This window comes from Talpa europaea, assembly GCF_964194135.1.
Source record: "Talpa europaea genome assembly, chromosome: 4".
In the NCBI taxonomy this organism is placed as follows: domain Eukaryota; kingdom Metazoa; phylum Chordata; class Mammalia; order Eulipotyphla; family Talpidae; genus Talpa; species Talpa europaea.
In genome coordinates, this window is record NC_140070.1 from 30,895,151 (window position 1) to 30,923,150 (window position 28,000).

General features: G+C 36.7%; 1 protein-coding gene and 1 pseudogene across 2 annotated transcripts; both read right to left on the minus strand.

Moving 5' to 3' along the window:
- Positions 1 to 283: 283 nt before the first annotated feature.
- POLB (DNA polymerase beta) lies at positions 284 to 27,900 on the minus strand (the record flags this gene model as incomplete). Its single annotated transcript, XM_084232454.1, has 14 exons — positions 284 to 378; positions 1,368 to 1,507; positions 2,017 to 2,081; positions 8,799 to 8,885; positions 11,296 to 11,366; positions 14,554 to 14,626; positions 14,723 to 14,777; positions 16,299 to 16,350; positions 18,896 to 18,945; positions 20,025 to 20,083; positions 20,709 to 20,783; positions 25,243 to 25,309; positions 27,468 to 27,525; positions 27,840 to 27,900. The coding sequence occupies 14 exons, from the start codon at positions 27,898 to 27,900 to the stop codon at positions 284 to 286; spliced, it is 1,008 nt and encodes a 335-aa protein (XP_084088580.1).
- Positions 7,994 to 8,457, minus strand: LOC311169325 (mitochondrial import inner membrane translocase subunit TIM14-like; annotated as a pseudogene). Its single transcript has one exon. The product of its transcript is annotated as a mitochondrial import inner membrane translocase subunit TIM14-like (transcript).
- Positions 27,901 to 28,000: the final 100 nt, after the last annotated feature.

The following is a 28,000-nucleotide window of genomic DNA, read 5'->3' on the forward strand; positions in this document are numbered from 1 at the left end:
GAAAATAAAAAGTCCCATCAAAAATCTGTTATCATATTATCTCTTAATTCTATTAAGCCCTTAGTAAAGTTGGATTATGAACCTAATATGTAAATATAAACATATTTGCTAATAAAATAAGAACAAGATCACCTGATAATAGTACATGACATTTTATTACTACAATGCAAGCTAAAGCATGAAGCGGAACAATCATTTAAAAACACCAAAGACCCTTACATAGCAAAGGTTAAGAAATAAATTAAGACTCCTATTGAGCTGCACCCGGGAGTAAGGATAGGCCTCATTCACTTCGATCCTTGGGTTCACGGTATTTCCACTGGATATAGTCAAAGATGTCTCTCTCACTATCCACTGGCAGGGGTTCTCCAGCAACTCCTACAAGTAAAAGGAGAAAAAAAATTGGGGAGAATTTGAAATATAAGGTAGAGTTGTATGGATTCATTTTCAGGAGAAAAAGGCAACGGTAACTAAACCACTGAAAAACAGATATTGACCACTGCCATTCCCCCATGTGAGATTGTGTTTCAGCTTCATCACATGTTACCAGTGCTACAAAAGGAATCAAAATGTCCCTACTATGGCCACCTAATTCATGATTTTGCTCTCTGCTGCATCTCCATTGTAGCTAACATATGTTACATGAAATATTCTAGTTACTGCCCTCACTACTCTCAATGTGTTCCTTGGATGAGCAGAACTGGCATCAGCCGCAAAATTATTAGAAATATAGACTCTTGGGCCTCACACCAAGACCAGTGCTCAGAATCTGCGTATAATGAAGCCCAATGTATTTGTATGTACAGTGACAGGTTAGAAGCTCTGCCCTAGTCTACCAGAGATGAAAGCTCTGTTTTATACTTTTAGGACACAATGACAAAATCTTTATTTTCCTAGTCTCTATTAGGAAATCACAGTTTATTGTAAATATTAATAAGATCTATAAAGCATAAATTAAGCAACTGTTACTCTTTAAACTTGCAAAGCATGGAGCAAAAGATGCCAAGTTTGTACTGGCACTAAAAGCAATGGTACCTGCAATGGCTCTTCAGATGTCTTGGAGATATATTTAGAAAATCAAAATCACACTTTAGATCAATAAGATTTTTTATTGATCATCACAAAAAGGATTTAATCCATTTTTAATAGCGCCAGAAATAACTTTTGTTACTATTTCAATTGAGCACCTGAGAGCACTGTAAGGATTAAAGTCCCCTTTGCCGCCTTAGGGACTAACAATATAAAGAAACTACAATTAACTGATGTAGTTACTAAAGGCTTTTTAAAGAAACCAAAGTTGCTAAACTTCTTTGAAAAGTTTTCTCCAGATGACCAGGATTATCTCTAGTGTACACACAAATGCTCACCAGTGACTCCCAGGGGGCGAATTGTGTATTCATTGATTGTGAAGCCCTTTTCTAGGGCATGAGTTCGCATATTCTTATTGAAAATATCACTCCCAGTGAAATAGAGAACACCACAGTAATACTGATCCTTGGGTATCAACCTAAAAAATAATTAAACAGAAAGACAATCTTTTATTAAACATTTCAAATTTGGCAAAAATAGGGCTCTTAAAATCAATACAGCACAAAACATCTAAAATAAGTCTATGTCTCTAGTAGCTTAAGAAGAGACTATCATTAGGTTGACTATTCAAATCACCCTAACCTTGCAATTAGTTTAGGTTTCAGTAAACTATGCTCTGCAAGAGGAGTGGAGAAATGAAAAGTCCTATCACTCACTACAACTAACCTTCCCTAAGAGGAAACTTTTTTTTTGAGCTGTAGAAGGCATCATGGTGAGATGCATATCTAGAGAAAATAAAGGAGGTTCTGCAGACAGCCATTGCTCTTGACAGTTTCAAGATAACACTGATTTTAGCAGGAAACATAACACTTTAGAATGAAAAGAATTTCTAGCCATTCATGTGAATTTGAAGATATACAGAGTGAGAAGGGAAAAGGAGGAAAGAAGGAACAAGTTAATAGGTCAACAACACATTTTGAGTAATACCTGATATCAATTCTCCTGTGCGGATATTCGTTTTCATCATTTTTAGGGGGAAGCTGGCAAACACCCTAAAATGAATATTTTAAAAGAATGTTTAAAAGATGATTTTAAACTCAAGGCTCAATTTTAATTGTGTTGTTAAATGTGAGTTTATTTTTGATTTGAACAGAGAGGTGGTTTCGGGATTCCGAGCTTGTCTAATTTAGCAGCTTTTCCATGCTATGCAATACATAATACTATGTGTTATTACCTTTTTATTATTCTTGACAACTAAAGAACAACATGAAACAACAGGCAAGGATCCTAGTTACGAGGATTTGGCCTTTGTGTGATTCTAAACAAGAAGCTAATCCAGGACACTATCAAACAGGAAAACAGAGATCAAAACAGAAAACAGCAAATTGAAGAGAGAAGTTGTTGGGGAAAGAAAACAAACAAAAGAGCTATTAGTAATATTCTCAATTAACAAAGATATTCCATCCATGAAATAAGGGCAGAATACTATAAAAAGAGAATACTCAGGGACAAGGTTTAAACCAGAATGAAAAAATATGATAGAAGTAAAAAATCTGAAATTGAAGAAATGTCTCTCAGAAATTAGGACAGATGGAAAATAAGGAAAGCGTAAAAGCTAACAAAATTCAAACAAAAATTAAAGGAACATTATCTTCTTTTTCTACAATTGAGATTTCATTAATGTTCTAGAGTTTTCAAACAAAAATTATCAAGGTCTGTTTTGTTATCTTCTATTTTTCTTGTAAAATGGAAAAAAATCTAGACTGGTCAACAACCTCTAAAAATATAAAAAGAACTATAAACATCAACAAAATTTAAATTAAGAGTTTCAGATGGCACATTCTACAAAAATACACAAGCAATGGGTGTCTGGTCCGAAGAACAGTGGAGTTGGTATATATACCACTAAAAGTCTTTTTCACTCAGTAACCTGGAGAAATTAAAATCTAAATTGTGTATTTTCTTTAGCTGTTCCAATGACTTCATGATTAATGAAACCTGTTTATCTTCAAAATATGAAACCTACCTTCTTAACAAGTCCCAACTCAACCTTCAAATGGATCAGAAACGATTTCCATCTGGAATTAGCATGAGATATTACCTTGCGGATATGGATGTTTGGATGCCACAGGCAATGATCTTGCTGTTTGTCACATCAGTAATAGGATTTCATCTAATGGCTTTGTTCCTTTCCTCAAGGCTAATTTTATTTCCTGCACTTTTTCTGAAGTAGTAATGTTAAAGAATTTCTCTGTATTATTTTAAATTCTTTATTAGAATGAGTGGATTAGTTTTGTTTGGCATTTCAGTTAGGTAGCCCATGCTGACTGTCTGCAATAAAGCTTCTTTTATTTTCTTAAGGCAGTCAGTTATCTTCCTATTGTCCCTTGAATCCTTACTGTGGGTATTTCAGTGAAAATCATCCACAGCCAAATCTGAACCAAATGCTGAAACTTGAATTGTACTCACCATGTATGAAATGAATAGATATCTAAACGGAGAGTAAATTTTTCTTTTTTTTCTCTTCCAAATGTTGTTATACTCACAGGAAGAACACCTCACTTATCTAAAGACCATAATTTCACAAAAAAAATTTCCATAATAACCCTGGCTTACCTAAGGTTTGATTACTATTAAAGGAATTTATGTTTTGAAGATAACTTGAAAACCACATGGATGGTCCTATCTTTAGTTAGCGGTTATAGCAACAAGAGGTTTTGAAATCAAGTGACTACTGAGTGAGAACGGTTTATTTCACTATATAAACTGAATTCATTTTGCAATCTATTTTATTTCAGAAACCTAGAGATCTTAAATTCTCTGGATAGGTCTGCTATCACTATTCATATACTTAGGATCACCACTCTAACTCCTGCCTGGCTATCTCTTCCCCATTATCTGCTTGGTTAACTTCCTTCCCTTATTTGTATTCCCAAAGGGCTGCTCCTGATAATCTTATTTAATACTGTCTTCTGCATTCCCATCACCTCATACCATGCTCTCCTTTTTTTTTTAATAGTACTTATTCCAACATGCAATCTACCTTTTTATATGTTCATTGTTAACAACCAGTTCCTTTGTACCTCCAAATATAGGTTCTATAAATTCATAATAAATCACAGCTCCTAGTGCCACAAATTTAGTAGAGGCTTACTACATATTTATTCAATTGATTGTATCTTCTCATCCTACTGGTATTCATTCTCCCCAATTTTTTCTCTCATATTCCTATCTTCTCTCGCTTCTTTCCCTTCTGCTGTTTCAAATTTAATCCTTAGTAGGTTGCCATTCTCAATGAAATCGATTTCCAGACAGAAAAGTTATTATATCAGTACAGCTCTCTGTACAACTCTGTGAAGATTCAATATCTTCAAAGATACTTGTACAGACTCTTCAAAGTTTCCTGTATGTTACTTAATTTGATCTGTAGAATAGTCCTTTGACAAATGGCAAGTATATAATTTTATAGATAAGAAAATTAAGGCCTCATGGAAGTAAACTTGCCTAATATCACACAATGAAATTAGTAATGGAGACAGAATAAGATCTTATATCTTCTGTATCCAAATGTATTTTACAATGCAACAGACTAACCCCCTTCTTTGCAACAAGATACAAATCACCTGTTACTGCCTCCAAAATTGATCTGAAAGATGAAAGATGACCTGGAGTGCTTCTTATCCTAACAAATACTAATTATAAATGTTAAAACAGCAGGCCCAAACATGGCAACTTTCAAGCTTCAGGGAATACATGAGTCAATGGGTAGTATCCAAACTGTATACACAAGCTATCCACTAAAATGGTTTCCTATGTCACAAAGGGCACAAAGGACTTAAGTTTCTTACTCTTATTGTCATCTGGGTCTTCTAAACTTTAAAAACAAACAAAAAGCCCATTTTCATATTTTTTAATAATCGGTTTTCTTCTAGAAATCGATCTGGGGGATTTCTTTCTGGCAAAACCTAAAAATGTGCTGCTAGATACATAACTAAAAGATAGGAAGGCAAGATAGAGCAAAATTTTCCACAGCCCCAGCCTATGCTGGGATGGAAGAGTGGCCTGAATTTTTCCCCTCTTACATGTGTAACAAAGTCTGATGAGGCCTACTCTGTAGTGGCAACTGGGTTTGCTCTTGTACTTCCTAGGCAAAGGGCTTCTCTTCTTTGTGCAGTATCCAGGATAACCCAATTCCACCACTGTCAGCAGCTCTTCATAGTCACACATATTTGGCTACCGCCTACGCTTTTCTGGGTCTACTCAGCCCACTAGCTTGTAATTTTTCCTTGTATTCTTTTAGCTGGATTCCTACAGCTCTGTTAGTTTTCCTTTAGATCTCGTTTATCTTTTTTTTTTTTTATAGAGGCATGTTTTATTTATTTGTTTGTTTTGTTTATACATGCACTGGGTACAGTCAGAAGCGCGGGAGGGTGAGAGAATTCACCGGAGCCAGAGTGGGGAGCAGAGCAGGCAGAAGGACAGAAGCACACTGCTGAGGGGAGCAGTGGGCGGCAGGAGAGGTCTGCACGCCATGTGGGACCCTCCTCATGTGGCCGGGAGCAGCTGGGGATCGCACCAGCGCTGCAGAGGCCGGGGCAGCTTCACAACGCCCTAGATCTCATTTTTTTTTTTTTTAAAGCACAGCAGGACACTATTCAGACTATTATTGTATTACTGGTTTTATTTCCTCGTTGCTAACTCCAAAAACCATCAGAGCACTTCTCAGATAGGGAGTCCCAGTGCTTTTCCAGAGACAATGACTGCAGGAAGTGAGTTAGGTTAGAAGGGTCCACAAAATATGCCTGTGATACTTTATTATGGAAAAAATTTAATATATCTAGCACATCCTATTTTTTATCTGACTGAATGATCTTTAAATGTAAGATTTATGCACATTCATTTTAAGTGAATTAAAATCAATCTAAGTTTATAAAGAATATTCATGAAGGGGCCTCCCTGATGGCCTAGGGGTTTAGTCTCAGTGCTGTCACTGTGATAGCCTGAGTTCAGTCCCTGTCCAGGGAGCTAACTCGTACAGCACAGACCTCTCCTGTCTCGGCCCTGCTTCCCTTAGCAGTATATTTCAGCATTTACAAACCTTATTTTTACTGACATCTAATGTGCGTACATACATTTAGGCACAGAGTAAGAGCTCAAAACCTGATAGATTTGGAGGAACAGATCATAAATTTAATTCCCAAAGACTGACTAGAATTATTACCATTCCCAAGTTCTTTTGAAAACACTGATGTGGTCTATGGTAAAGGACTATGGGTTTTTTTTTTTTTTTTAAGTTTTATTTCTTTTTTTTTTTTATAGAGGCATGTTTTATTTATTTGTTTGTTTGTTTGTTTTGTTTATACAAGCACTGGGTACAGTCAGAAGCGCGGGAGGGCGAGAGAATTCACCAGAGCCAGAGCAGGGAGCAGAGCAGGCAGAAGGACCGAAGCACAGTGCTGAGGGGAGCAGCGGGCCGCAGGAGAGGTCTGCGCACCATGCGGGACCCTCCTCCAGTGGCCGGGGAGTAGCCGGGGATCGAACCGGCGCCGCAGAGGCCGCGGGCAGCTTCGCAACCCAGCGCTCAACCGCTGCGCCACCGGGGAGGCCCAAGGACTATGGGTTTTAAGGTGGGTGTAGAGTGGTAACATACATCGGATGAGCTATGAACCTATATCCTTAAATCATATATAGTGCTGTAAAACAATGCTACCTCAATAAAGGAAAAAAATGAAAACTTAAAAAAGGAAATCATTGATAAAGTGTGACCTACTTAGGCAACATACTCTCACAGCCTATTAAAATTACCATGTTTGAACTTAATGACGATTTTTTTGTGTATATGATTAAATATACATTAAGATTTATCATTTTAAACATTTTAAAATGTGCAGTTCAATGGCCTTAACTGTATTCACATTATTGTACAATCCACTTCAAAATGTTTCATCTTCCCCAACTGAAATTCTGTAGTCATTAAATAACAACTTTCTGATTCCCATCTCTGCCCAGGGCCTGGCAATCACCATTCTATGATCTAAATGACATGACATTTCTATTATCTTTCTCAATCATTTTCTTCTACTTTTGGCCAAATTGTTGCAAATCTATGAATTGAGATTTGCTGATTTTAGCATGTCCACTCTCCAAAACACAGTGTCTTTCCTTTTGGCCATATAACTTGGGAAAGGGAGGACACAGAAAAAAGGGATCCAAATGATGTATTTAAGTAAGCATTAGAATAAAGGTAATCCTTTACTACCTTCATCCTAGATTTCCATTTGCCTTCCTGTGGGTTTTTAAACAAAGGGCCATTTATAAATCTGCTTTCAATCTATTTGCTATTTGTATTGAATATTCAAAATTTAATTTCCTAGGATGACTACAAGATTTTGACAGTTCATCTTAATGGGTTTCATTGTGAAAATCTCTGAAAATATCCCCAACTATTATTAACTTCTCTACTATTGCTCCACGTTTCTTCCCCTTTGTGTTCTATCTTATATACCTTAGTTCCTTTCTTTCTTTGGTGTTGTAACAGATTAATACTCTTCAGAAAACTATAATCTCACTTAAAAGAATTCTGAGTCGGGCCTCCCCAGTGGCACAGTGGTTGAGTGCTGGGTTGCGAAGCTGCCCGCTGCCTCTGCAGCGCCAGTTCGATCCCCGGCCCCGAGGTGAGGGTCCCACATGGCGCACAGACCTCTCCTGCCGCCCGCTGCTCCCCTCAGCAGTGTACTTCGGTCCTTCTGCCTGCTCTGCTCCCCGCTCTGGCTCTGGTGAGTTCTCTCACCCTCCCGCGCTTCTGACTGTACCCAGTGCTTGTATAAATAAATAATCTTAAAAAAAAAAAAATGCAGCGAATATGACAACATGTGTTTTTCAGGGAAAAACTTTCTTTATGTCAACATAATTATGGATATTTAAAAAATAACATTATGTTTATTTATGTTGGGGGCACAGATTACTTACAAGCAAAGAATTTATTTATTTAATTTTTTTTTTTAGCTTTGAAGTATTTTATTAAAAAGTTGGTATTTATACATAAACTGCTAAGAACTTAAAATTCATCGTAACATTTACTTCATTTTTTGGCTTGACCTGCTAGTAAATCTTTAGCTTCATTGATTTTTGCTGCTATGTAAGGAGATCCTTCCTTGTCTGGGTGATTTAAAAGCATAATTCTTGATGAGCATCTCTTATTTTCCTTTATTGGCAGTAGGGCTTACACCTAATATTAATGCTGCTTCCCATTTTGTCATTTTTGGTTCAAATCCACCTCTGTAATAGCCACCACTGAAAGCAGATTTTGGTAGGCTTTGAAAAACTTGTTTTACTTGAGGCTCCATATGTTTCATGGCTTGCAAAACAGCGGCCTGCAAATCCTGCAGCAGCAATGGTTAGTCCAACTGCTACCATTGTACTGGCCATGGCTCTGGCTCAGCTCTCCTGCCTCCACCGAGAGCGCGGCTCATCCCAGACCAGAGGCTGCCGCCACCAGCCCCACGTCCCCGCCAGACACCTGCGTGGCCACCACTGGCTGGCACAAGCCCTGGTGTAGGCGCTCCGGGAAGTACCCAAGCAGAGAATTTAAAACAAAATTGTTGACTAAAATACTCTGAGATCAGTATTTGCTAATTCTTGTTCTCTAAGATCTCATGGATATGCCATTTATTGACTAATACTAAGTTACAGAGGTTACACACTTAGAATGGTTCCTGAACAGCATCCAAGGTTTTTGTTCAGATTTGTTAACTCAAATGAGTACTTACCATGAACTTTGTTTCACCCTTTGACAGAGTATCTGTAATAAAATGGACCTTTTGTAACTGCTCCACAACACGATGTAACAGCTTTGGCTACAGAATTGTAATTAGGGAATAAGAAAAAGAGCAAACTCTGTTACAGCAAGACAACAATTTTAACATGAGTTTTTTGATTATCAGGAAATGTCTAGTTTTCCTATATCCTAGAGGAGTACATTTTTCTTCTAACATAAAATCTACCTTATTAAATGAAACTTTTTTTTTTTTACACTGCTGAGGGTTAACAGCAGGCATGGCAGGAGAGGTCTGCACGCCATGTGGGACCCTCACTGACAGCCGAGGATGGAACTGACACTGCAGAAGCTGCGGGCAGCTTCACAGCCCAGTGCTCAACCGCTGCGCCACCAGGGGAGGCCCTTAAACATTTTTAGAAACCATTTTTACCAATATCATATTCCCAAATAAGCATCGATTGTAATGCAGTATTATTTAGCCATAAAAAGAAGGTAATTTGGGGGCCTCCCTGGTGGCACAGGCAGTTGAGTGCCACGCTGTGAGGCTGTCTGCAGCGTCTGCAGCGCGGGTTCGATCCTGGCCTGCTGGTAAGAGTCCCACATGGTGCGGCAGACCTCTCCTGTCTCGCCCACTGCTCCCCTCAGCAGTTGTATTTCGTCAGTCTGCCTGTTCTGTTGCCCGCTCTGTCTCTGATGAATCCTCTCACCCTCCCGCGCATCTGGCCTGTACCCCGGTTCTTGTATAAATAAATCAATCTTTGGGGAAAAAAAAGAAGGTAATTTTGCCACTTGCAACAATATGGATAGAACTTGAGGACATTATTCAAAACAAAATAAGTCAGGGACAGACAAATACCACAGAAGTTACTTATATGTGGAATCTAAAAAGAGAAAAAAACAACCAAGCTCATAGATATGGTTGGTAATTGTAAGAGGCAGGGACTGAGGGCTGTTTTAAAGGGATAATGGTGATCAAAAGGTATCAACTTCCAGGTCCTCCCTGTTAACCTAAGGATTAAGGTTCAGCGCTATCACTGCGAGGGCCTGAGTTCAATCTCCAGCCAGGGAGCTAACCCACATATGACATAGCAGACTTCTCCTATATCACCCACTATTCCTCTCCCCTTAGCAGTGTATTTCAGTAAATCTCCCTGTTCTGCTCCCCACTCTGTCTCTGGTGAATCCTCTCATCCCCTTCATTGCTGGTCTATACCCCAGTTCTTCTATGCATAAAATAATTATAAATACATCTTTTTTTAAAAAAGGAATCAACTTCCAGCTATAAAATAAGTCATGGGGATATATGATGTACAGCATGGGGATAATAGCTAATACTCTATTGCATTATCTGAAAGTTGCTAAGAGAATAGATCTCTTAGAAGTTCTCATCATAAGGGACCTCCCAGGTGGCGCAAGGGGTTAAGACGCAACCTATGAAGCAATCCACAGCCACTGCAGCATGAGTTCGATCCCTGGCCAGGGAGAAACCCACATGGCACAGTGGACCTCTCCAGGCTCACCCACTGCTCCCCTTAGCAGTGTATTTCAGTCAATCTGCCTATTCTATTCCCCCCTCTATCTCTGGTGAATCCTCTCACCCTCCTCCACACCTCTGGTCTGTATACCAGTTCTTGTATGCATAAATAAATCTTTTTTTAAAAAAAAGTTCTCATCATAAAAAAATTTGTAATTATGCATGTGATGGATGTTAGATTTATAGTGGTTATACATATGAAATTAATATAATTTCATGTCAGTTGTATCTCAACTAAAAAAAATTTTTTTAAAAGCTGATTCATTTTTCAAAGCTATATTCCAAAATAAAAAATATTTATCCCTCATGGGTTTCCTAACAGAGATAAAGTTTCTCAAAACTGTAGTTTTAATAGAAAAATATTCCCGGGGCCTCCCTAGTAGTGCAAGTTGGTTAAGTCTCAGTATTATGAAGCTATCGGCAGCCACTGTAGCAGGAGTTCAATGCCGGCTAGGGAGCTAACCCCCATGGCAGGGTTAGCTCTCTTGTCTCGTCTGCTGCTCCCCTCAGCAGTGTATTTCAGTCAATCTGCCTGTTCTGTTCCCTACTCTGTCTCTGGTGAATCCTCTCACTCCTCACACCTCTGGCCTATACCCCAGCTCTTGCATGCATAAATTAAATTTTTAGAAAAAAAAAGAAAAGAAAAATATCACTTTATTAAAAACCTGACTATTGTACTGAGCATTTCTAAAATATCTAATAACAGATTAATATTTTATTAAATTTCATTTCTTTCAAATTTAGATTGTCCTCCCAATTCCTTGCAGAAAAGCCATGTGTGTCCCTTTCAACAACTTATTTGGCCTTTTATCTTTTACAGAATGCAATCAGTACAAAATACTCTGACTTTCCAGAAAGACAGAAATAAAAACTTACTGATAAATTATCTATTTCTCATTTAGAAAAATGATATTCATTGCTATGTAAGACTGGTCACATCTGAATTCTGTGGTACCTGTTTGGCTGATTCAGAGGTAAAGCTTGGATGGGTTAGAAGGACATCCATGTCACCACTGGACTCTGCACCTGTGTTAACAAGGATACATATGGGATTCTCCATGTAAATTTATCAATTACATAAACACAGAATCAAGGTGATGACACACATAGAAGAGCCTTACTTCTTACAGCCTAACTTTCTATTTCACTGTGCTTCATATTCAGAATTACTTAAAAGATTTCAATTTTCTGTCCAACTATTCAGGTATATTGATGTAAACAGCAGAATCTGGGATAACAACAGTAATTGGCATTAGACAAAGATTGCATACATTTGTTAAATTTCATGTCTTAAAAATGTACCTTATATACATAAAATATATGCACAATAAAAAACATTTGAAAATAGCTTTAAAATACATCTATGAACACTGTGTATATAAAAATCTTAAACTATATACTCTAACTCTGTAAAGGTTAATCAGAAAACACAACTCAATTCTTATAACTGAATTCATTTAATGAATATTAATAAATGCTACTCTTATGGTATCATGAATAAGAACACAGCACTTATCATAACTTAGGCTTTTGTTTTGACCTTGCTCTACAACTACATAAGTTCACCAGGTTGTATACTCTTGTTGAAACCTTTCTTTTACTAGCATACTATGAAATTTTGTCTCCATTTAGATGTTTTTTTATTTTACTTAAGATGTCTTTAATTTTTTCAGTATTGCAAATGAGGACTGTTTTACTAAGTCTTTGTTTCCTTGTCACTAAACTATTAAAAACTACTTTGTAAGCATTGTACAACTAAATAAGGACATATGTAAAAGCATTTAGACAGTAATTGGCACATGTCATAAAATAATCCTGTTGATAATCCTTTATTTTCACATTTAAAAGTATAATAAAAGTATAATAAATGCAAAACATACTTTTGGTCACTTTTGCTGTATCTCTAGATCATCATCCTATATGTCAATAACCTTAACCAGATATTTACATGGAAAGAAGACTAGGGTCTCCCCGGTGGCACAGCAGTTGAGCGCTGGGTTGCGAAGCTGCCCGCAGCCTCTGCAGCGCCGGTTTGATCCCCAGCTGCTCCCTGGCCACCGGAAGAGGGTCCCACATGGCGCGCAGACCTCTCCTGCCGCCCGCTGCTCCCCTCAGCAGTGTACTTCAGTCCTTCTGCCTGCTCTTCTCCTTGCTCTGGCTCTGGTGAATTCTCTCACCCTCCTGCGCTTCTGACTGTACCCAGTGCTTGTACAAATAAATAAATAAATAAATAAATCTTTAAAAAAAGAAAGAAAGAAAGAAGACTAGACTGAAAGTGCGCAGATAACAGCACATTATGGAAGATATTTTAAAATGTCATTGTCTTCTTCTTACTTATTTTTGTTAAAAGTTAAATGTCTTTCACCATTCACCCGCCGAAAATATTGTATTACTAGATCTATTTAAAAAAAAACAGAAAACAAACTAGTTGAGCAAGAAAATGGAAACAACCAAGGATCCACTAATAGAGGGCTACATAAAGTATGGAACATCCACACAATTGAATGTTTTGCAGCTATAAAAAGAATAAGGGAGTGCTCTATAGACTACTGTGAAAAGATCTCAAGGATATATTTTTTAGTGAAAAAAAGTGTAGTACTGTGTGTGCGTGTGTGTGTGTTTGCCTTTGTGAAAGAAAGGGAGAAGAAACCAGGAATATATAATATATTCTGCATTTAGGTATATTTACATTAACAGATATTGAAAGAATACACAAGAAAATAGTTATAAATGGAGCAGTGGTGTAGGAAGTGAAGAGAGTAACTGGGGACAGGGTAAAGGAAAGATTTCCTAGTGAATACCTTTTATGTATTAAAGCATATAACTCTATAACCTATTCAATAATAAAAGTAAAAATGAAATAAATATTAAAATCCAGAAAAGCTGTCATATTCAACTGAACATATAATTGGCTTGTTGTGCTTCAAAGTCTATGTTTTAAGATTATAGATCTCAAGGCCCTACCTAAGGAGATTCTATTTAGTAGGTTTGTGGCAAGGTACAATGTGTGTGTATGTATGTATGTATATATGTGTGTGCACACATACATATGTACACATACACACACGTATTTTTTTTTTTTAACTTCCTTGGTATTTCTGAAGCACAGACAGACCTGAATAGCTGGTTAACTTCAATCCCATATTTTGCAAATATGGAAAATGTATGTGAGAGATTTACTTAAAATCATGTAGCAAGTAGATTTGGCCTCAGAACCCAGGTCTCTTGGCCTCAATCCAATGTTCTACTTTTCAGCAATTATGGATTTAGTCCTTTTCTCTCCCCAGCTCTAGATTCTAAAGCAGCTATTTAGAGCATTTGTGATAGCCCATCAATTACTTCTTTTTTTTTTTTTAAGATTTATTTATTTATTTATACAAGAACCGGGGTATAGGCCAGATGTGCGGGAGGGTGAGAGGATTCACCAGAGACAGAGCGGGGAACAGAACAGGCAGACTGATGAAATACACTGCTGAGGGGAGCAGCGGGCGAGTCAGGAGAGATCTGCCGCACCATGTGGGATCCTCGCCAGCGGGCAGGGATCGAACCAGCACTGCAGAGGCTGCGGACAGCTTCACAGCATGGTGCTCAACTGCCTGCACAACCAGGGGAGGCCCCCATCAGCTACTTTCTAAGTAAAACTCCAGAGGCAGTCAGAGAGTCAGTCAGATATCTATTCCACAGTTTTAAATGAAGTTTTCCTATTCCATTTTTAAAGTTAATATGTTTAAACTGATACTACCCTTCCAAAATTTTCAGCCAGTCAGAGACCAGGATTGTGTGGTTCTCATTTTGCTCACATTCACATAGTATATGGCTTTCTTCTGAAGAGCCTGATTGCCATCTGAAATTGGTTTTGAAGTTGCACTTCTGAGATACTATTCTTAGAACCATTATAAAAAACTTAGAAAATAAAAAAGCAAAGATAAAAAAACTACTCACATCTTCACTAATATCTAGTTGAATAACCATTACTAGGATTCTGATATACCTAAAATTTATAAATTTTCAGGATGATAAAAATATCTTCCTATAATAAAATCAAGATGAATTTCCTTTCACTTTAAATACATATCCCCATCTATAAACAAATAAACAGCTACCACCACTGGATCTTAGTAAATTTATGAAGTAACATAAATTACACTATTTCTCATATACATTAGGGAGTTTTAACATGAAGGCATGAATAACCTATTAAGAAGTATGTTACCTCTTCTGAAACTGCCACAGACCGTAGCAATGTACTCAGAATCCACTTTTTTAACTTCATTTAGTACAATATCCTAATAGAAAAAAAATTAAGTCAGTATTCTAAAAATGCCTTTTCACCGGTGTCATTCTCAATTCTAATCAATGAATACAATTTAGCACACTCTTACTTGCATTTGTAACATCTCTTCACGAGGAATTCTTTTCTCAAAGTCCTCAAAATATCTATAAAGACAGAATAAGTAGATAAAATATTTTTATGAAATTTAAGTCTTAAAAATTAAATTCCTATCATATTAAGTATGCTTATACAAGATCATTACAAAATCGAGACTAAAATTCATTAAGAAGACAACAGCAAACTTCGTGGGGGATGGGGTATTTCCTAACTTGGATCAAAATCCTTAAGTGTCATCATTTGTGACATTCCAGATACTACATTTAAACTTATTTATAAACTTCATGTTCACATGCCAGGAGTAAATAAGTATCTTAGGTTGTTTCAAATAAGACTGCTCTCTACTGGCAAGTCAAAGGATTACAGTCTATTGCTCTTATCGGCTAAATTAATATAATTGAAATAGTCATGGAAGACATGGAAGAATAGACATGGAAGAACTCGGATAATCTTATGCTAAGTGAAATAAGCCAGTTCAAAAAGCCCATCTGTTGTATGATTTCATATGAAATCCCAGAATAGGCAAATCTATAGACATCGAAAGTAGACTAGTAGTTCCAGGGGCTGAGGGGGTGTTAAGGATGTGACTGAGGAGAAATGGGGAATGCTAAAGGGTATAGGGTACTTTAGGCACAACAAAAATGTTCTAAAATTAGTTATGGTGATAACTACAACTCTGAATAAACTAAAAACCATTAAATTGTACACTTGAAATTGGTGAATTACATGGTACATGAATTACATTTCAATGAGGTTGATACAAAATAGTTTTTCAACATGAAGTGAAATTTAAGAATGATAAAGGATCTGCTAAAAACCAATTCCCACAATAACCAAGTTCTTCAGAAGATCTCTACTGACATTACAAATACCAGGAAAGTGAGAACTACAGCACTCAGGTCTCTTACTGGCTCACAGTTTTTCAAGAATAAGTTAACAAATATTACAGTAAGGCATCAATTGAAAGTTCATTAAGGCTATTACTATTGTATCAACAACCAGACAATATAACACCAGAAAAGATACATGCATATAGTTGATATACTATAAATAATCAACTAGAAGGATTATATTTGGTATACAAGATAATTACTGATGCTGATATACAACATGCCTACTAGTTATTCTTACACTCCTAGTTAGATTTTGGGTTATTTTTCCTTTTGTCTTTTCTTTTTAAAATTTTTCAGGTTCATGTATTCTCTGGATACACTTAACTTTTTAAGAGCTACATTGAACCTGTTTTATATTCTTACCTCAGACCATGCAGTACTTTGATAATGTAAGCATGAAATAAACACCCAAATTCAGTTCTATGTATTTTAAGAGGAACCTCCCAGCCAAAGTAAAAGAACAGGGCAAATACCCCAAGCAAGCAAACAAGCTAGAGAGCAAAACCAAAACATATGAATATAAGCATATTCTCTATGGAGTTTGCAATAAATCTTAGTATTTCTGAATAGATGGTTGTGCTTAGGTAAGTGTAGAAACTATTATAGTGCATGGAAGAATGGCTATGAAAATTTTACTTTTATAACTCAAGTGTCAAAAGAAAATTGCTATCTTACTTCAGCCCAATTCGCTGATGATGGTTCAATTTATCTTCATTTTTTCTGAGATCTATATAGAAGATAATGTTGAGATAAAATTTAAACATTTTTGGAAAAAAGTTAAGATCAGCAGTCAGTTTGACAATACCCTGAAATGATTTTAACTAGGCAATGAAAAAATTTCAGATATTAAAAACTAGATAGAAATGATTCTTCAAATCAATGGAGTAAAACCCAACAGTTGATCTAAATGTCACTTATATTTACTAAATATAAATTTCAGTAAATTTAATGAATTAAAATTTCAATTATAGTTATATGGAATAGTGGATAAAATACACCAGGATTATACCAAATTTCAATAACTATAGCAAAAAGCAACCATATGAGAAACAATATTGTCCAAATTATGGTTAGTAGCAGCAGTAGTAACCATCATTTCTGAAAGTATTGCTAGTTAATATTAAGTTCATCCCTATTGCTCATTTGTTCATTCAATCCTTTATTCAATTAGTATTTATTGAGTATAGCTTTGTGCAAACACTATGCTAGCAATCCTGCTGAAATGAGTATTATCTTTATGTTTTACTTTAAAAAACTGTCATCATAATATTACATCCTAAATCTAAAAGTGACTTAATTCCTTTGTTGTTCCTTTACTGGACAACAGCATAGGAGTGACTCTTGTTAAAGAAACAGCAAGGTAACAGCAAGGTAAGTATTCTCAAAAGCAATTCCTGTAATCACCCTTACATTCACAAATATAGATTCTCTCTAGAAATATAAAATGGAGAAAAATAAACACTTTTGCAATATATGGAGCACTTAATATTCACAATTGTGTGCACACAGAAAACACTAAAGTATATGATTGAAAAGAAAGCACAAAAAATTTGTTACATATATTAATGGATAATTATAATATTACATATCTGTGAACTGTGAAATAATGTAAAATTTATTACAGATCTTTGAGGGATGTACTAAATGCCCTTGAGAAACACTTTTGACCCCTTTAATCAATATTTCACTCAGATAAACTACGTATCTGAGAAGCAGAAAAGCAAGAACCCTGAGATGCTGTATTCAGTCTCTAGCTATGTGACTGACACAAATTCTTAATTTAGTAATATTACCAATTGATAAGTTCTTTTAAGAATTAGTTACTATTTTTAAGTACTTGCTAGGCACCGACCACTCCAAGCGCTTTATCTATATTATTGCCTTATATCACACATTTCAGCAGAAATTATGATTTTATTTTGTAGCTGAGAAACCAAAGCACCCCAATCTTCCATCCTAATAAAGAGGTGAATATTGGTTTCAAACCCAGGTGAGTCTCCAAATCCTTCTGGGTTACTTGCAAATAGTTGAAGCCACAAATATTAAACATCAAATGCAACAGACATATTATAATGAATCTCTCCATATATAGATTATGTACTTTTGAAAAGTATGAACAGATTAAATTACATTTTAAGGATTGTTGTATTATCTTCAAGAAAATGTTCTGCAACCATTTAACTTAGGTTCTACTTTCATCTCTTTTTTTTTAAAGATTGATTGATTGATTGATTGATTGATTTATACAAGCACTGGGTACAGTCAGAAGCGCGGGAGGGTGAGAGAATTCACCAGAACCAGAGCGGAGAGCAGAGCAGGTAGAAGGACCAAAGTACACTGCTGAGGGGAGCAGAGGGCAGCAGGAGAGGTCTGTGTACCATGTGGGACCCTGCCCCCTGGAGGCCAGGAATGGAACCACACTGCAGAGGCTGCAGGCAGCTCTGCAACCCAGCGCACAACCACTGCGCCACAGGGTAGGCCCTTTCATCAAGTAAAGCAAAAATTTCTTTAATTAGGGCCTCCCAGGTGGCCTCAGGGTTAAGTCTCAATGCTATCACTGCTATAGCCTGAGTTCAATCCCTGGCCAGGGAGCTAACCCACATATGGCACAGCAGACTTCTCCTATCTTGCCTGCTGCATCCCTTAGCACTGTATTTCAGTAAAATCCACCTGTTCTGCTCTTCACTCTGTCTCTGGTGAATTCTCTCACCTCCCCCCTCTCCCTGCACCTATGGCCTATCCCCCAGTTCTTCTATGAAAAAATAAATAAAATCCTTAAAAAAATACCTTTAATAAGAATTGAAGTTCTCTTATAGAATCTTTCTCAATTTACTCATAACTTGGCTTTTAGGCTGCAGTGTGTAGAAAATTGTCTAAAATTTTATTAAAGAAACAGACAATTTATTGCCTTTAATTAAACCAAGAAGCTACTTCTTGCTCTTTATTTTCTTTCAAGTTATAAATAAAACATGTTTAATATAGGAATATAAACTATACTATAAACCTATTCTCTACTGCAGATTTAAAATCTTATGATTTGTATGTGCTAACTACAAAAAAGATTTTTCATGTTTTAGTTTGCTAGAACATTCAATGGTTTTTCAAAACCATACTTTTTTTTTTTTTTTTTTTTTTTGTGGGACCCTCGCCAGTGGCCAGGGAACCAACTGGCACTGCAGAGGCTCTGGGCAGCCTCACAGCCCAGCGTTCAACCGCTGCGCCACCAGGGGAGACCCTTAACCTGTAATCCATGACTTACTGTGTATACTCACCTTCTAATGTTTTAATTCCTTCATCTACAAACTTTCTTGCAGCAGATGGACTACAAAGAAAGAAAAGTATTATATTCCAATATCAAGTGAAATTTAGGATCCTTGTACCAATAACCAGTTATGTCTTCTCTTGTCAAACAAAAAGTTACTATTGACTTGCTAAAATGTTGCATAGTTACTTTGGTATTGTTTGATTTTTTTAATCCAAAGAGTAGAGTTCTTGAAGCCTCAATCTAGGTAGACAATCATAAACTTCAACACAAAAAATATTTCTAAGCAGCCTGGTGTCATAATGTTCCAGCACTTTATTCATAAAACAAAGACATAAGGCACTTGAAAACTCTTCATTTAAACAAGAACCTATTATGTACCAGATTCTAAGTGCTGAAAATACAGCAAGAATAAGGAAAATACCTACATTCAACTGGAAAGAGAGACAACAGATATATAAATAAGTGAGAACTTCGAGTATTTTATATGACTTCCCAATGAGTCATGCTCATTTTCAAAATATTAAGTTTAAGAAGCTAATAGATTTTAAAATAACTTTCATCAATATGTTGTCATTTAAAGGAATAAACATAATAAATCTAAAAGAGTGCCTCATTCCATAAAGATAAGGGTTAAGTAAAGCATTGCAGCCTTAATATTTTATATGTTTATCCAGTGTCAAAGAAGGCCCCTTTGTTCAAATTTTGCTTAAATTTTAAGATAAAGAGTCCTTCATTAAGAACTGCTGAGTGCTTATTCCAAATTCATAAGGTGCTATGTTAGGTGCTATGGAAAAAAGCTTGTATACTTAAGATTAGTGTAATGCTCAAAGAGGCATAATCTGGAGGTAATAATAAAATGTACACAGAACAAGTGTCAGTAGAGTTTGAGGAAGTACAGATTATTTTTGGCTACAGAATCAAACTAGTTTGACAAAGGAGGTAACATTTGTCTAGGATGGGGCTTATATAGTAGAGGAAGCATCTGAAGAACGGGCCTTAGACATGTAAACAATAGAAGAGCACAGAGGTGGAAAGGCACAGATTCTGAAGCGAAAGTACATGCACTTTAATTTGGCTGACATAAAAAAACAACTAACCCTACTTACTATTGTGTTGGTTTAAAAAATGGTTCTTACCCGATGCCAGTAACTCGAGTGAGGAAATTGATGGATGAACTTGTATCATCCTGTCGAATCTTTAAAGAAAAAAAAAGTCTAACAATGATTTAGGAATGCTTTGAGGACTCGAATGATCTTATTGGAAATGCAAATGATCTTTTTAGAAATACACCATCTGCTAAGAGACTGGAAGAGTTTTTATATTTTCCTGACAACCCACACAGATGTATTAATATAACTTAAGTGGTTATAGGTGAATTACAGAGCAGCATATGATGTCTCATCTCTAATTTATCCAATACTTTTAAAAGGCTTAATCATAAAAGACCAGAAGTTATCTAATTACTATCATCAGGATGAAATAAAACCATAAATATGCTTGGGAAAGTTTAAGCACAGACATTCTAAAAGATAATAATCATTTAGTCTAAGTTTATAATCTCCCTTCTGAATGGTACTAAAAATAAGGAGCTTATTTTATCATAGATGCTAAGTCACTTACATGCACATGAAATAAAATAATATTTTACTGAAACAACATTAAAATTTTTAAAAATAGAACATCGAAATCCCTAAATTTCACTCCTCTCCTTCTAAGTCTCCCCAGGATAACATCAATCACCCTTCAATGGTGCTCCATGATAGTTGCCATAAAGATAGATACTATAATCAAATAAGCAAACAAATAAGTAAAAATTTTACCTTTTCCAGTTTACGCAATTTTCCAGTTGCTAAAAACTCATCAATCTTTTCAGCAATTTTTGTTCCTACTCCAGGCTACACAGAAAATTTTAAACATAGAAGTCATGTAAATATGCTTAGTGAATCACTAAAAGATAAAGTAAAAAAACAGGAAATGAAAAACAAATGATTGTTTTGAAACTAAGGAAAACCAAGTCCTAGTAAAAATATTTTCTCTCACAGACAAAATGCTTAAATATTGAAAAAAGGGAAGTCCTAAAAGAACAAATCTAAGTAACTCTGCTTTTATTGTAGAAAAATTAAGAAATAGGGCCTCCCTGGTGGCGCAAGGGGTTAAGATGCAACCTAAGAAGCTATTGGCAGCTTCTGCAGCAGGAGTCAATCCCTGGCCAGGGAGCAACCCACATGGAGCAGCACATCTCTCTTGACTCACCCACTGCTCCCCTCAGCAGTGTATATCTGTCGCTCTGCCTGTTCTGTTCCCTACTCTGTCTCTGGTGAATCCTCTCACCCCCACCCCCCCACCGCACCTCTGGCCTATACCCCAGTACTTGTATGCGTAAATAAATAAATCTTTTTTTTTTTTTGGTGGGACCCTCACCAGTGACTGGGGATTGAACCGGCACTGCAGAGGCTGCGGGCAGCCTCGCAACCCAGCGCTTAACTGCTGCGCCACCAGGGGAGGCCCATAAATAAATAAATCTTTAAAAAAAAAGAAAAAAGAAAAATTAAGATATAAAGTTGCATAAAGAAAAATATTAAAAAAACATGTTAACCTTATCACCTTGAAAATTAAAATAACATGTAACCTCATCACTTAACTTCTGTCATATACTGACTTCTCTTTATTGAGTTATGTATGAGGTATAGATATATACATACTTTTTTCTTACAAAAACAGAATCATGGGGCATTTTAAAGTTTTTTTTTTTTTTTTTTTAACTTAAAAATACATCATGGCTGATGCCTGTTAGAATACCCATCATCAAAAAGACAAGAGATAAGTGTTGGCAAGGATGTGGGAAAAGGATCCCTTGTGCCTTAAAAAATTAAAAACAGAATTATCATTTGACCAGCAATTCCACTTCTTGGAATATAGTATATCCAAATCAAACAAAAACTATCTCAAAAAGGTATCTACGCCCCCATGCATATAGCAGCATTATTTACAAAAGCTAAAACATGGAAACAATCTAAGTATTTGTTCATCAATTGGTAAACAGATAAACTTGTGGTAGACACAGACACATACACACACACCACACATACACACACATATTCAGTCACAATTATTGTGACTGAAAAAGAAGAAATTCTACCATTTGTGACAACATGAATGGACCCTGAAAATATGCTGAGTGACAAAGACAAATGCTGTATTTCACTAATATGTGAAAATCTCAAAAAAAAAAAAAAATACACAAAACCCCCAGCACACTCATAGAAAAAGAAACCAGACTTGTAGTTACCAAGGTAGAGGGTGACAGGAAGGATTATAGGGGAGAATGGGAGGAAGATAGTTAAAATGTATAAATTTCTTGTTATAAGACAAATAAGTACAGAGATGTAATGTGCAATATAATGATTATAGCTAACACAATTGAATGATGTATAGGAAAGTTATAAGAGTGGGAAAAAAATCATGACAAAATTTCCATATTAATAAATAAACCCAACTACAATGGCTGGCTGCCTATTAATGTATTATAATTTACTTAATCAATACCCTACAGGTGAATATTTAGATGGCTTCCAAATTCTGATATAACAACTCTCTCATGAACTTCCTCTAGAGCAGAAGTTATGCTTTTGCACACATCAGTATCACCGTAAAACACAAAATGCTAAATCCTACTCTTAGAGTTTTTGATTCAATAGGTTGCATTTCTAATACGTTCCCATGTGATGTTGATACAGCTGGTCTAGGTAACCAGTGGGAATCACTGTTCTAGAATTGCAAAATCCAGTATGAAACGAGCTACATGTGACCATTTTAAGTTTACATTAATAATAATTCAACTCATCAGTTACACTAGTCACATTTCAAGAGCTTACAAGTCAAATGTAGCTCATGGTTACTGTATTGGACAGCAATGTTCTAGAATATAAGCTGAGAGCAGAGAGCCTGTCTTCTCAATGCTTCATCCCTAGTACTTGGATGAATAGCTGGCACAAAGGTGCCCAGAATTGATAAACTAATGAATCCTTATATACACATATCTCTATTGGTATCCTTTCAATCAATCCCTCAAAATGGAATGGTTGGAACATAGATTATATAGATTTGCCAACATTTTGCCAAGCCATCATTCAGAAAAGCTGTAAACTACCAACATTTCTACCAGCAGTAAATAAGTGTCTTTTTCTCCGCCACATCTATTTTCATAATGCTTATTTTGATATTTCAACATTCACTATAGAGGGCTGTATTTTAATTTACATCTCTAATAATGAAGTTGAACTTTTTTCACATTTTGGTCTTTTTAAACATTCAACATGCATAATAACATGTGTGTCAATTATTTCCTACTATCTCTCAGCTCTAAGTTCACCTTTCTGTAGTCTCAATTTATTTAACATTTAATCAACGTCCCAAGACTACTGAATATAGATTCAGCTTTGCAAAAACAGCAATTACCAGAAAGAAATGAACAAAAAGTTCAGGGAGTAGATTAGAAAAAGAATAATCTCAGGTTTCTCACTTCCTATGTTAAAAAGATACGTACTGACCTAAAGCAATTTAGTCCCATACTATTTTCTATACTTAACAATAAAGAATAAAAAACAACACTCATTCTGGAAATTTCAAATTTCTAGAATTATTGAGAAGCATTAAAATGTATCACAAACTAAGTCCTATGATTTATCAATAAAAATATAGTGAAAAGGAATAAGGATGAGATTTTCATATTGTTTTATGCAAAAGGAGTTTTGTGTTCATTTTAGAATCACAAGTTCAGATTGATGATGAGTGCATCAGAGTTTGTCAGACATTTTCTTCTAATAAATGAGTAGGCTATTTGCAATTAACATTATTTGTAATTAACAAAAAAATTCAATGGTGACAAAGGGGAACAAAATGGAAACAAAAGGGGTTCCATTTTGCTTAAGATTAACAGTGTGTCAATTCAGCAAGATAGAAACTCAGAATTTAAGTCTAGTGCATTTATAGCTTGCTTTGCTAGTCTATTTGAGGAGGACACACAGATGCTGAGACTTGTGTATGGCACAAAGGACTTAAAACCTATACACCAGAGCATGATTTGTACAGGATAATAATTTCAAGATGAAGATATAGCACATGATTAATGTGGATACTCTGTCACGCAATCATAAGATGTACAAAACATATGGTAATGTTATGATTCTGAAGGGTGAAAATATAAGGACAGGATGGTTTCCACTTCTGAAAGTTCTTGTGACATAATTAAGGCCAATCAAGTATTACACCTAAATTCTACAGGATTATTGTGAAACACACTGGATAAAGAACTACAAAAGAAGGAGATATCAGGACCGAACTAATCAAAAGTCATGTCAATTTTACATCTTCAACAAAAAATGAATAAAATACAGTTATTAATTTTGAGGAACTTAACATCTTTTAGTGATATTTAGATGAACAAAAACAATCTGACTATCAATAGGTAGACTTTCCCAGCAATATCATCACAAATTACTAAGAGAAGTAACTTGCTAGAAACTGTGACACTATTCACACAGGGTCTCATAGAAATCACAGAGAACAAGCCTAAATGCTGTAATACACACAGGGACCAGTCATGTGCTTATTGGAAGGTAAAGTTTCTTTGAGAACAGTAACTTTCACTAAATCAGTTAAGTTACAGGTTGGATTGGGGATCAGGAAAAACTGGGGACCAACATGCTAGTGCCACTATGTCACCATACCCTTCTTGAAGACTAATACACAGCTGAAATTCAATGTGAGAGTAAGCAGATGTATAAATGTCAAAGTAGAGAAAGAAAATCGAAATTAAATTAAAATACTTTTAGGGCTTCCCTGGTGGCCTTGGGGTTAAGTCTCAGCACTATCACAACAAGACTTTTGTGAAACACAATGGATAAAGAACACTACCTGGCCTGAGTTCGATCCCTGGCCAGGGAGCTAACACACATATGGCGAAGTAGACCTCTCCTGTCTCACCTGCTGCTCCCTTTGGCAGTGTATTTCAGTAAATCTGCCTGCTCTGCTCCTCATTCTGTCTCTGGTGAATCCTCTCTCTCACCCCCCGCACCTCTGGCCTGTACCCCAGTTCTTCTACAAAATAAATTTTTTAAAAATGCAACTATAAAAAATATATGTATTTTTAAAACCACTTTCCCTCTCCCCCTCCAATAAAAACACTAATCTTGAAAAAGTGTATCTGAGATAGCACTAATATCACTCTAAGAATCAGGGCAATGAAGTCTATTTGTGTGGGCCAAGGCAGCGCCAAAGCAAATTTAGTTTTGTGGGAAACCACCAAATTCACACATGTGTGAACTCGTCAATCAATTTGCTCACTAAACTTACCAATTTCTTAGCTTCTGCTCCACTCTTTATTTTTTGTGGGTATTTTGCTATCACAGATGCTGCTTTTCTACAAGAGGGAAAAAAAGGAAAATTAATTAGAAGTTCAGTGTGGTCTTAACTTTTCTTACACTAGAATATACATACAGCAAACAAGCAGCTTAAACTTTTACCAAGATAACTAAGTTTCCATATCCACAAAAAACTTAAAAAACTCAGAGGAGCTGACAGATTACCTTAACTCTAACTTCTGTATATTTTTTTAAAATTCTCGCATTTGTGGATGATTTTAATTGTATATGTAAAATTAGGGAGATTTGGGAAACCAGTAGCCTTTCCTTTTTGGCAATAGCCTTTCCTTTTTGGCCTTTCCTTTCCTTTCCTTTTTGGAATATTTCACTGGGTCTTTAAAAAAACAGCTAATTTGGGCCTCCCCGGTGGCGCAGCAGTTGAGCGCTGGGTTGCGAAGCTGCCTGCAGCCTCTGCAGCGCAGGTTCGATTCCCGGCCCCTGGGGTGAGAGTCCCACATGGCACGCAGATCTGTCCTGCCGCGCCCGCTGCTCCCCTCAGCAATGTGCTTCATCAGTCTGCCTGCTCTGCTCTGCTCTCTGCTCTGACTCTGGTGAATTCTCTCAACCTCCCGCGCTTCTGTCTGTACCCAGTGCTTGTATAAACAAATAAATAAATCTTAAAAAAAATAAACACCACCATATCTGATATTTAAAAAAAAAACAAACAGATAATTTTTAGAAATTGTTCACAGCTTCTTTCACAAAAATGTACAACCTACTAGATTCTGCTAGATACCAAACTGGGTTACGGATGACTATTTCAAATCCATGGTTTAAAACTGCATTTCCCTGTGCCCTTGTTCTAGTTCTTTATTCCACTGCTCCCATTTTAGTTCTGCACAAGCAGTGACATGTGATTCTTGCCTATCTCCACCCATATTCAGCTCAATAATCTGGTGACAGAATGCGAAATGTAGTTCAGCTTTGCTGCTGATAAAAAGTCATATTACATCTAAGTCTAATGTGCTGAAGAGTCTTCGGAGATTTGATATTTAATTCAACTGTAGCACATATAAACGTTCAGATTTGGATTTCAATTTCTCTATTAGTATATTATTGATGATGAATCTCAAAAGGAAGGTTGTAGGGCAGTTTGTAGACGGAATTGTTTTGGTAAAGGCAAGGAGTTCCAAAAAATTTAGGATGGAATATCTTTCTGATTTCAAAATCATCAAATGTGAATGATAGTACAATCACTTAACACAGGAAGTCATAAGAGTTAAGGAAAGGAGGGATTTGATGAGTGAACTATACTGAAAGAGCCAGGAGTTGAGTTTAGCTTGAAAGCGTAGAGATAAAGGGAACATAGACTTAGAATATAGGCTTAGGAGAAAAGCCCAGTGAGATACAGATTTAGAGTCATAAATGATATCTGAAGCCAAGAAAGGGAAGATTCCCAGGAAAGTATGAGAGTGAGAAAGAGCTAAGGGCAAGCTTCTGGGAACTACCAACTTTAAAAGGTATAGCAGAAAGGTGAAAGTACGAAATGTTGTGCCATCATAGAAGTCAAGGGTAAAATGCGAAAGGAATACTCTAGTGGCGAGTGCTACTATGAGTCCAATAAGATGAAATGTAGGTGAGAGCACATTCAGAAGTAAGGTAGGACGGGAATTATACTGTGATAAGGAATGACCAGGGATGAGGCATTCTGGGAAGGTACACAGATTACTCAAAAGGTTAACTCTAAAGTGGCAGAAGAGAGTGTTCTTCTAGCCAGAAGGAAGTTATGATGATTGCAGGTGCATGTGGGAATAATGGTTAGAATAAGGGCCCCGTGGTAATGTGAGATGGACAAAGATGGGATCCAAAAAGATGACAGGACCAGTCACAGGAATCAGATGGAAAGATCTGATTCCTTGAATCACCATCTATTCCACACCTTCTAATGTCTTTATAACTTAAAATCACACTGCATTTTCAGTAATTCATGTTTAATGATGGGAAAAATATGTATCAGGCGCCACTTATTTTCAAAAAGTGGAAACTGATCACAAATGATCCTCCAACACTCTTCCCAAATTCTCCCAGAAATACAGCAGTAAGGTACCACCAAGAGTCAACATCCTTGGCCCGTACTTTACCCACTGGACCCCTCAGTCCTCTTGATTGCCACACATGCCAGAACGCATGCTACCAGAAAATGTTGCACCGTCCCACCTGTAAGCATTGTACTTGTGGATAGCCTGGTTCACGTTCTTCTCAAAGTTTGCCAGTTCTGAAAAGGCAACAAGAAGCTCGGTAAACAACAACCATAACAACAACCCATAAACAAATGGGCACTGAGATTCTCGGAAGGGGGACATGACAACCTCTTAAGTGGCAGACCAGAACACCACTTCTTCATGGGTCAGGCCAAAGGCAGCCCAGCTGGTGACGCAAGAAACCCCAGCAGGACTAACCAAGGGAAGATTCGCACGGAAGACGACCCGCTGCGAGGGGCGGACCTCATCTCCTAGGCTGTCGGGAGGCGAGCGAAGGACGGGGCTGGGAAGAAAGGAGAAAGCCAGCTGCCCCCGGGCCAGTACGAACCTGTGAGCATGTCGGTAATTCCCCCGTTGAGAGTCTCCTGTGGCGCCTTCCGTTTGCTCATGGCGGCCTGCACCCGAGGTACTCTGAGCGCTCAGAGTCCAGGGCTGGCCCCCTCTCCCACCTTTACCGAGGGGCCGGGACTTGGAGAGGGGGGCAGGGCC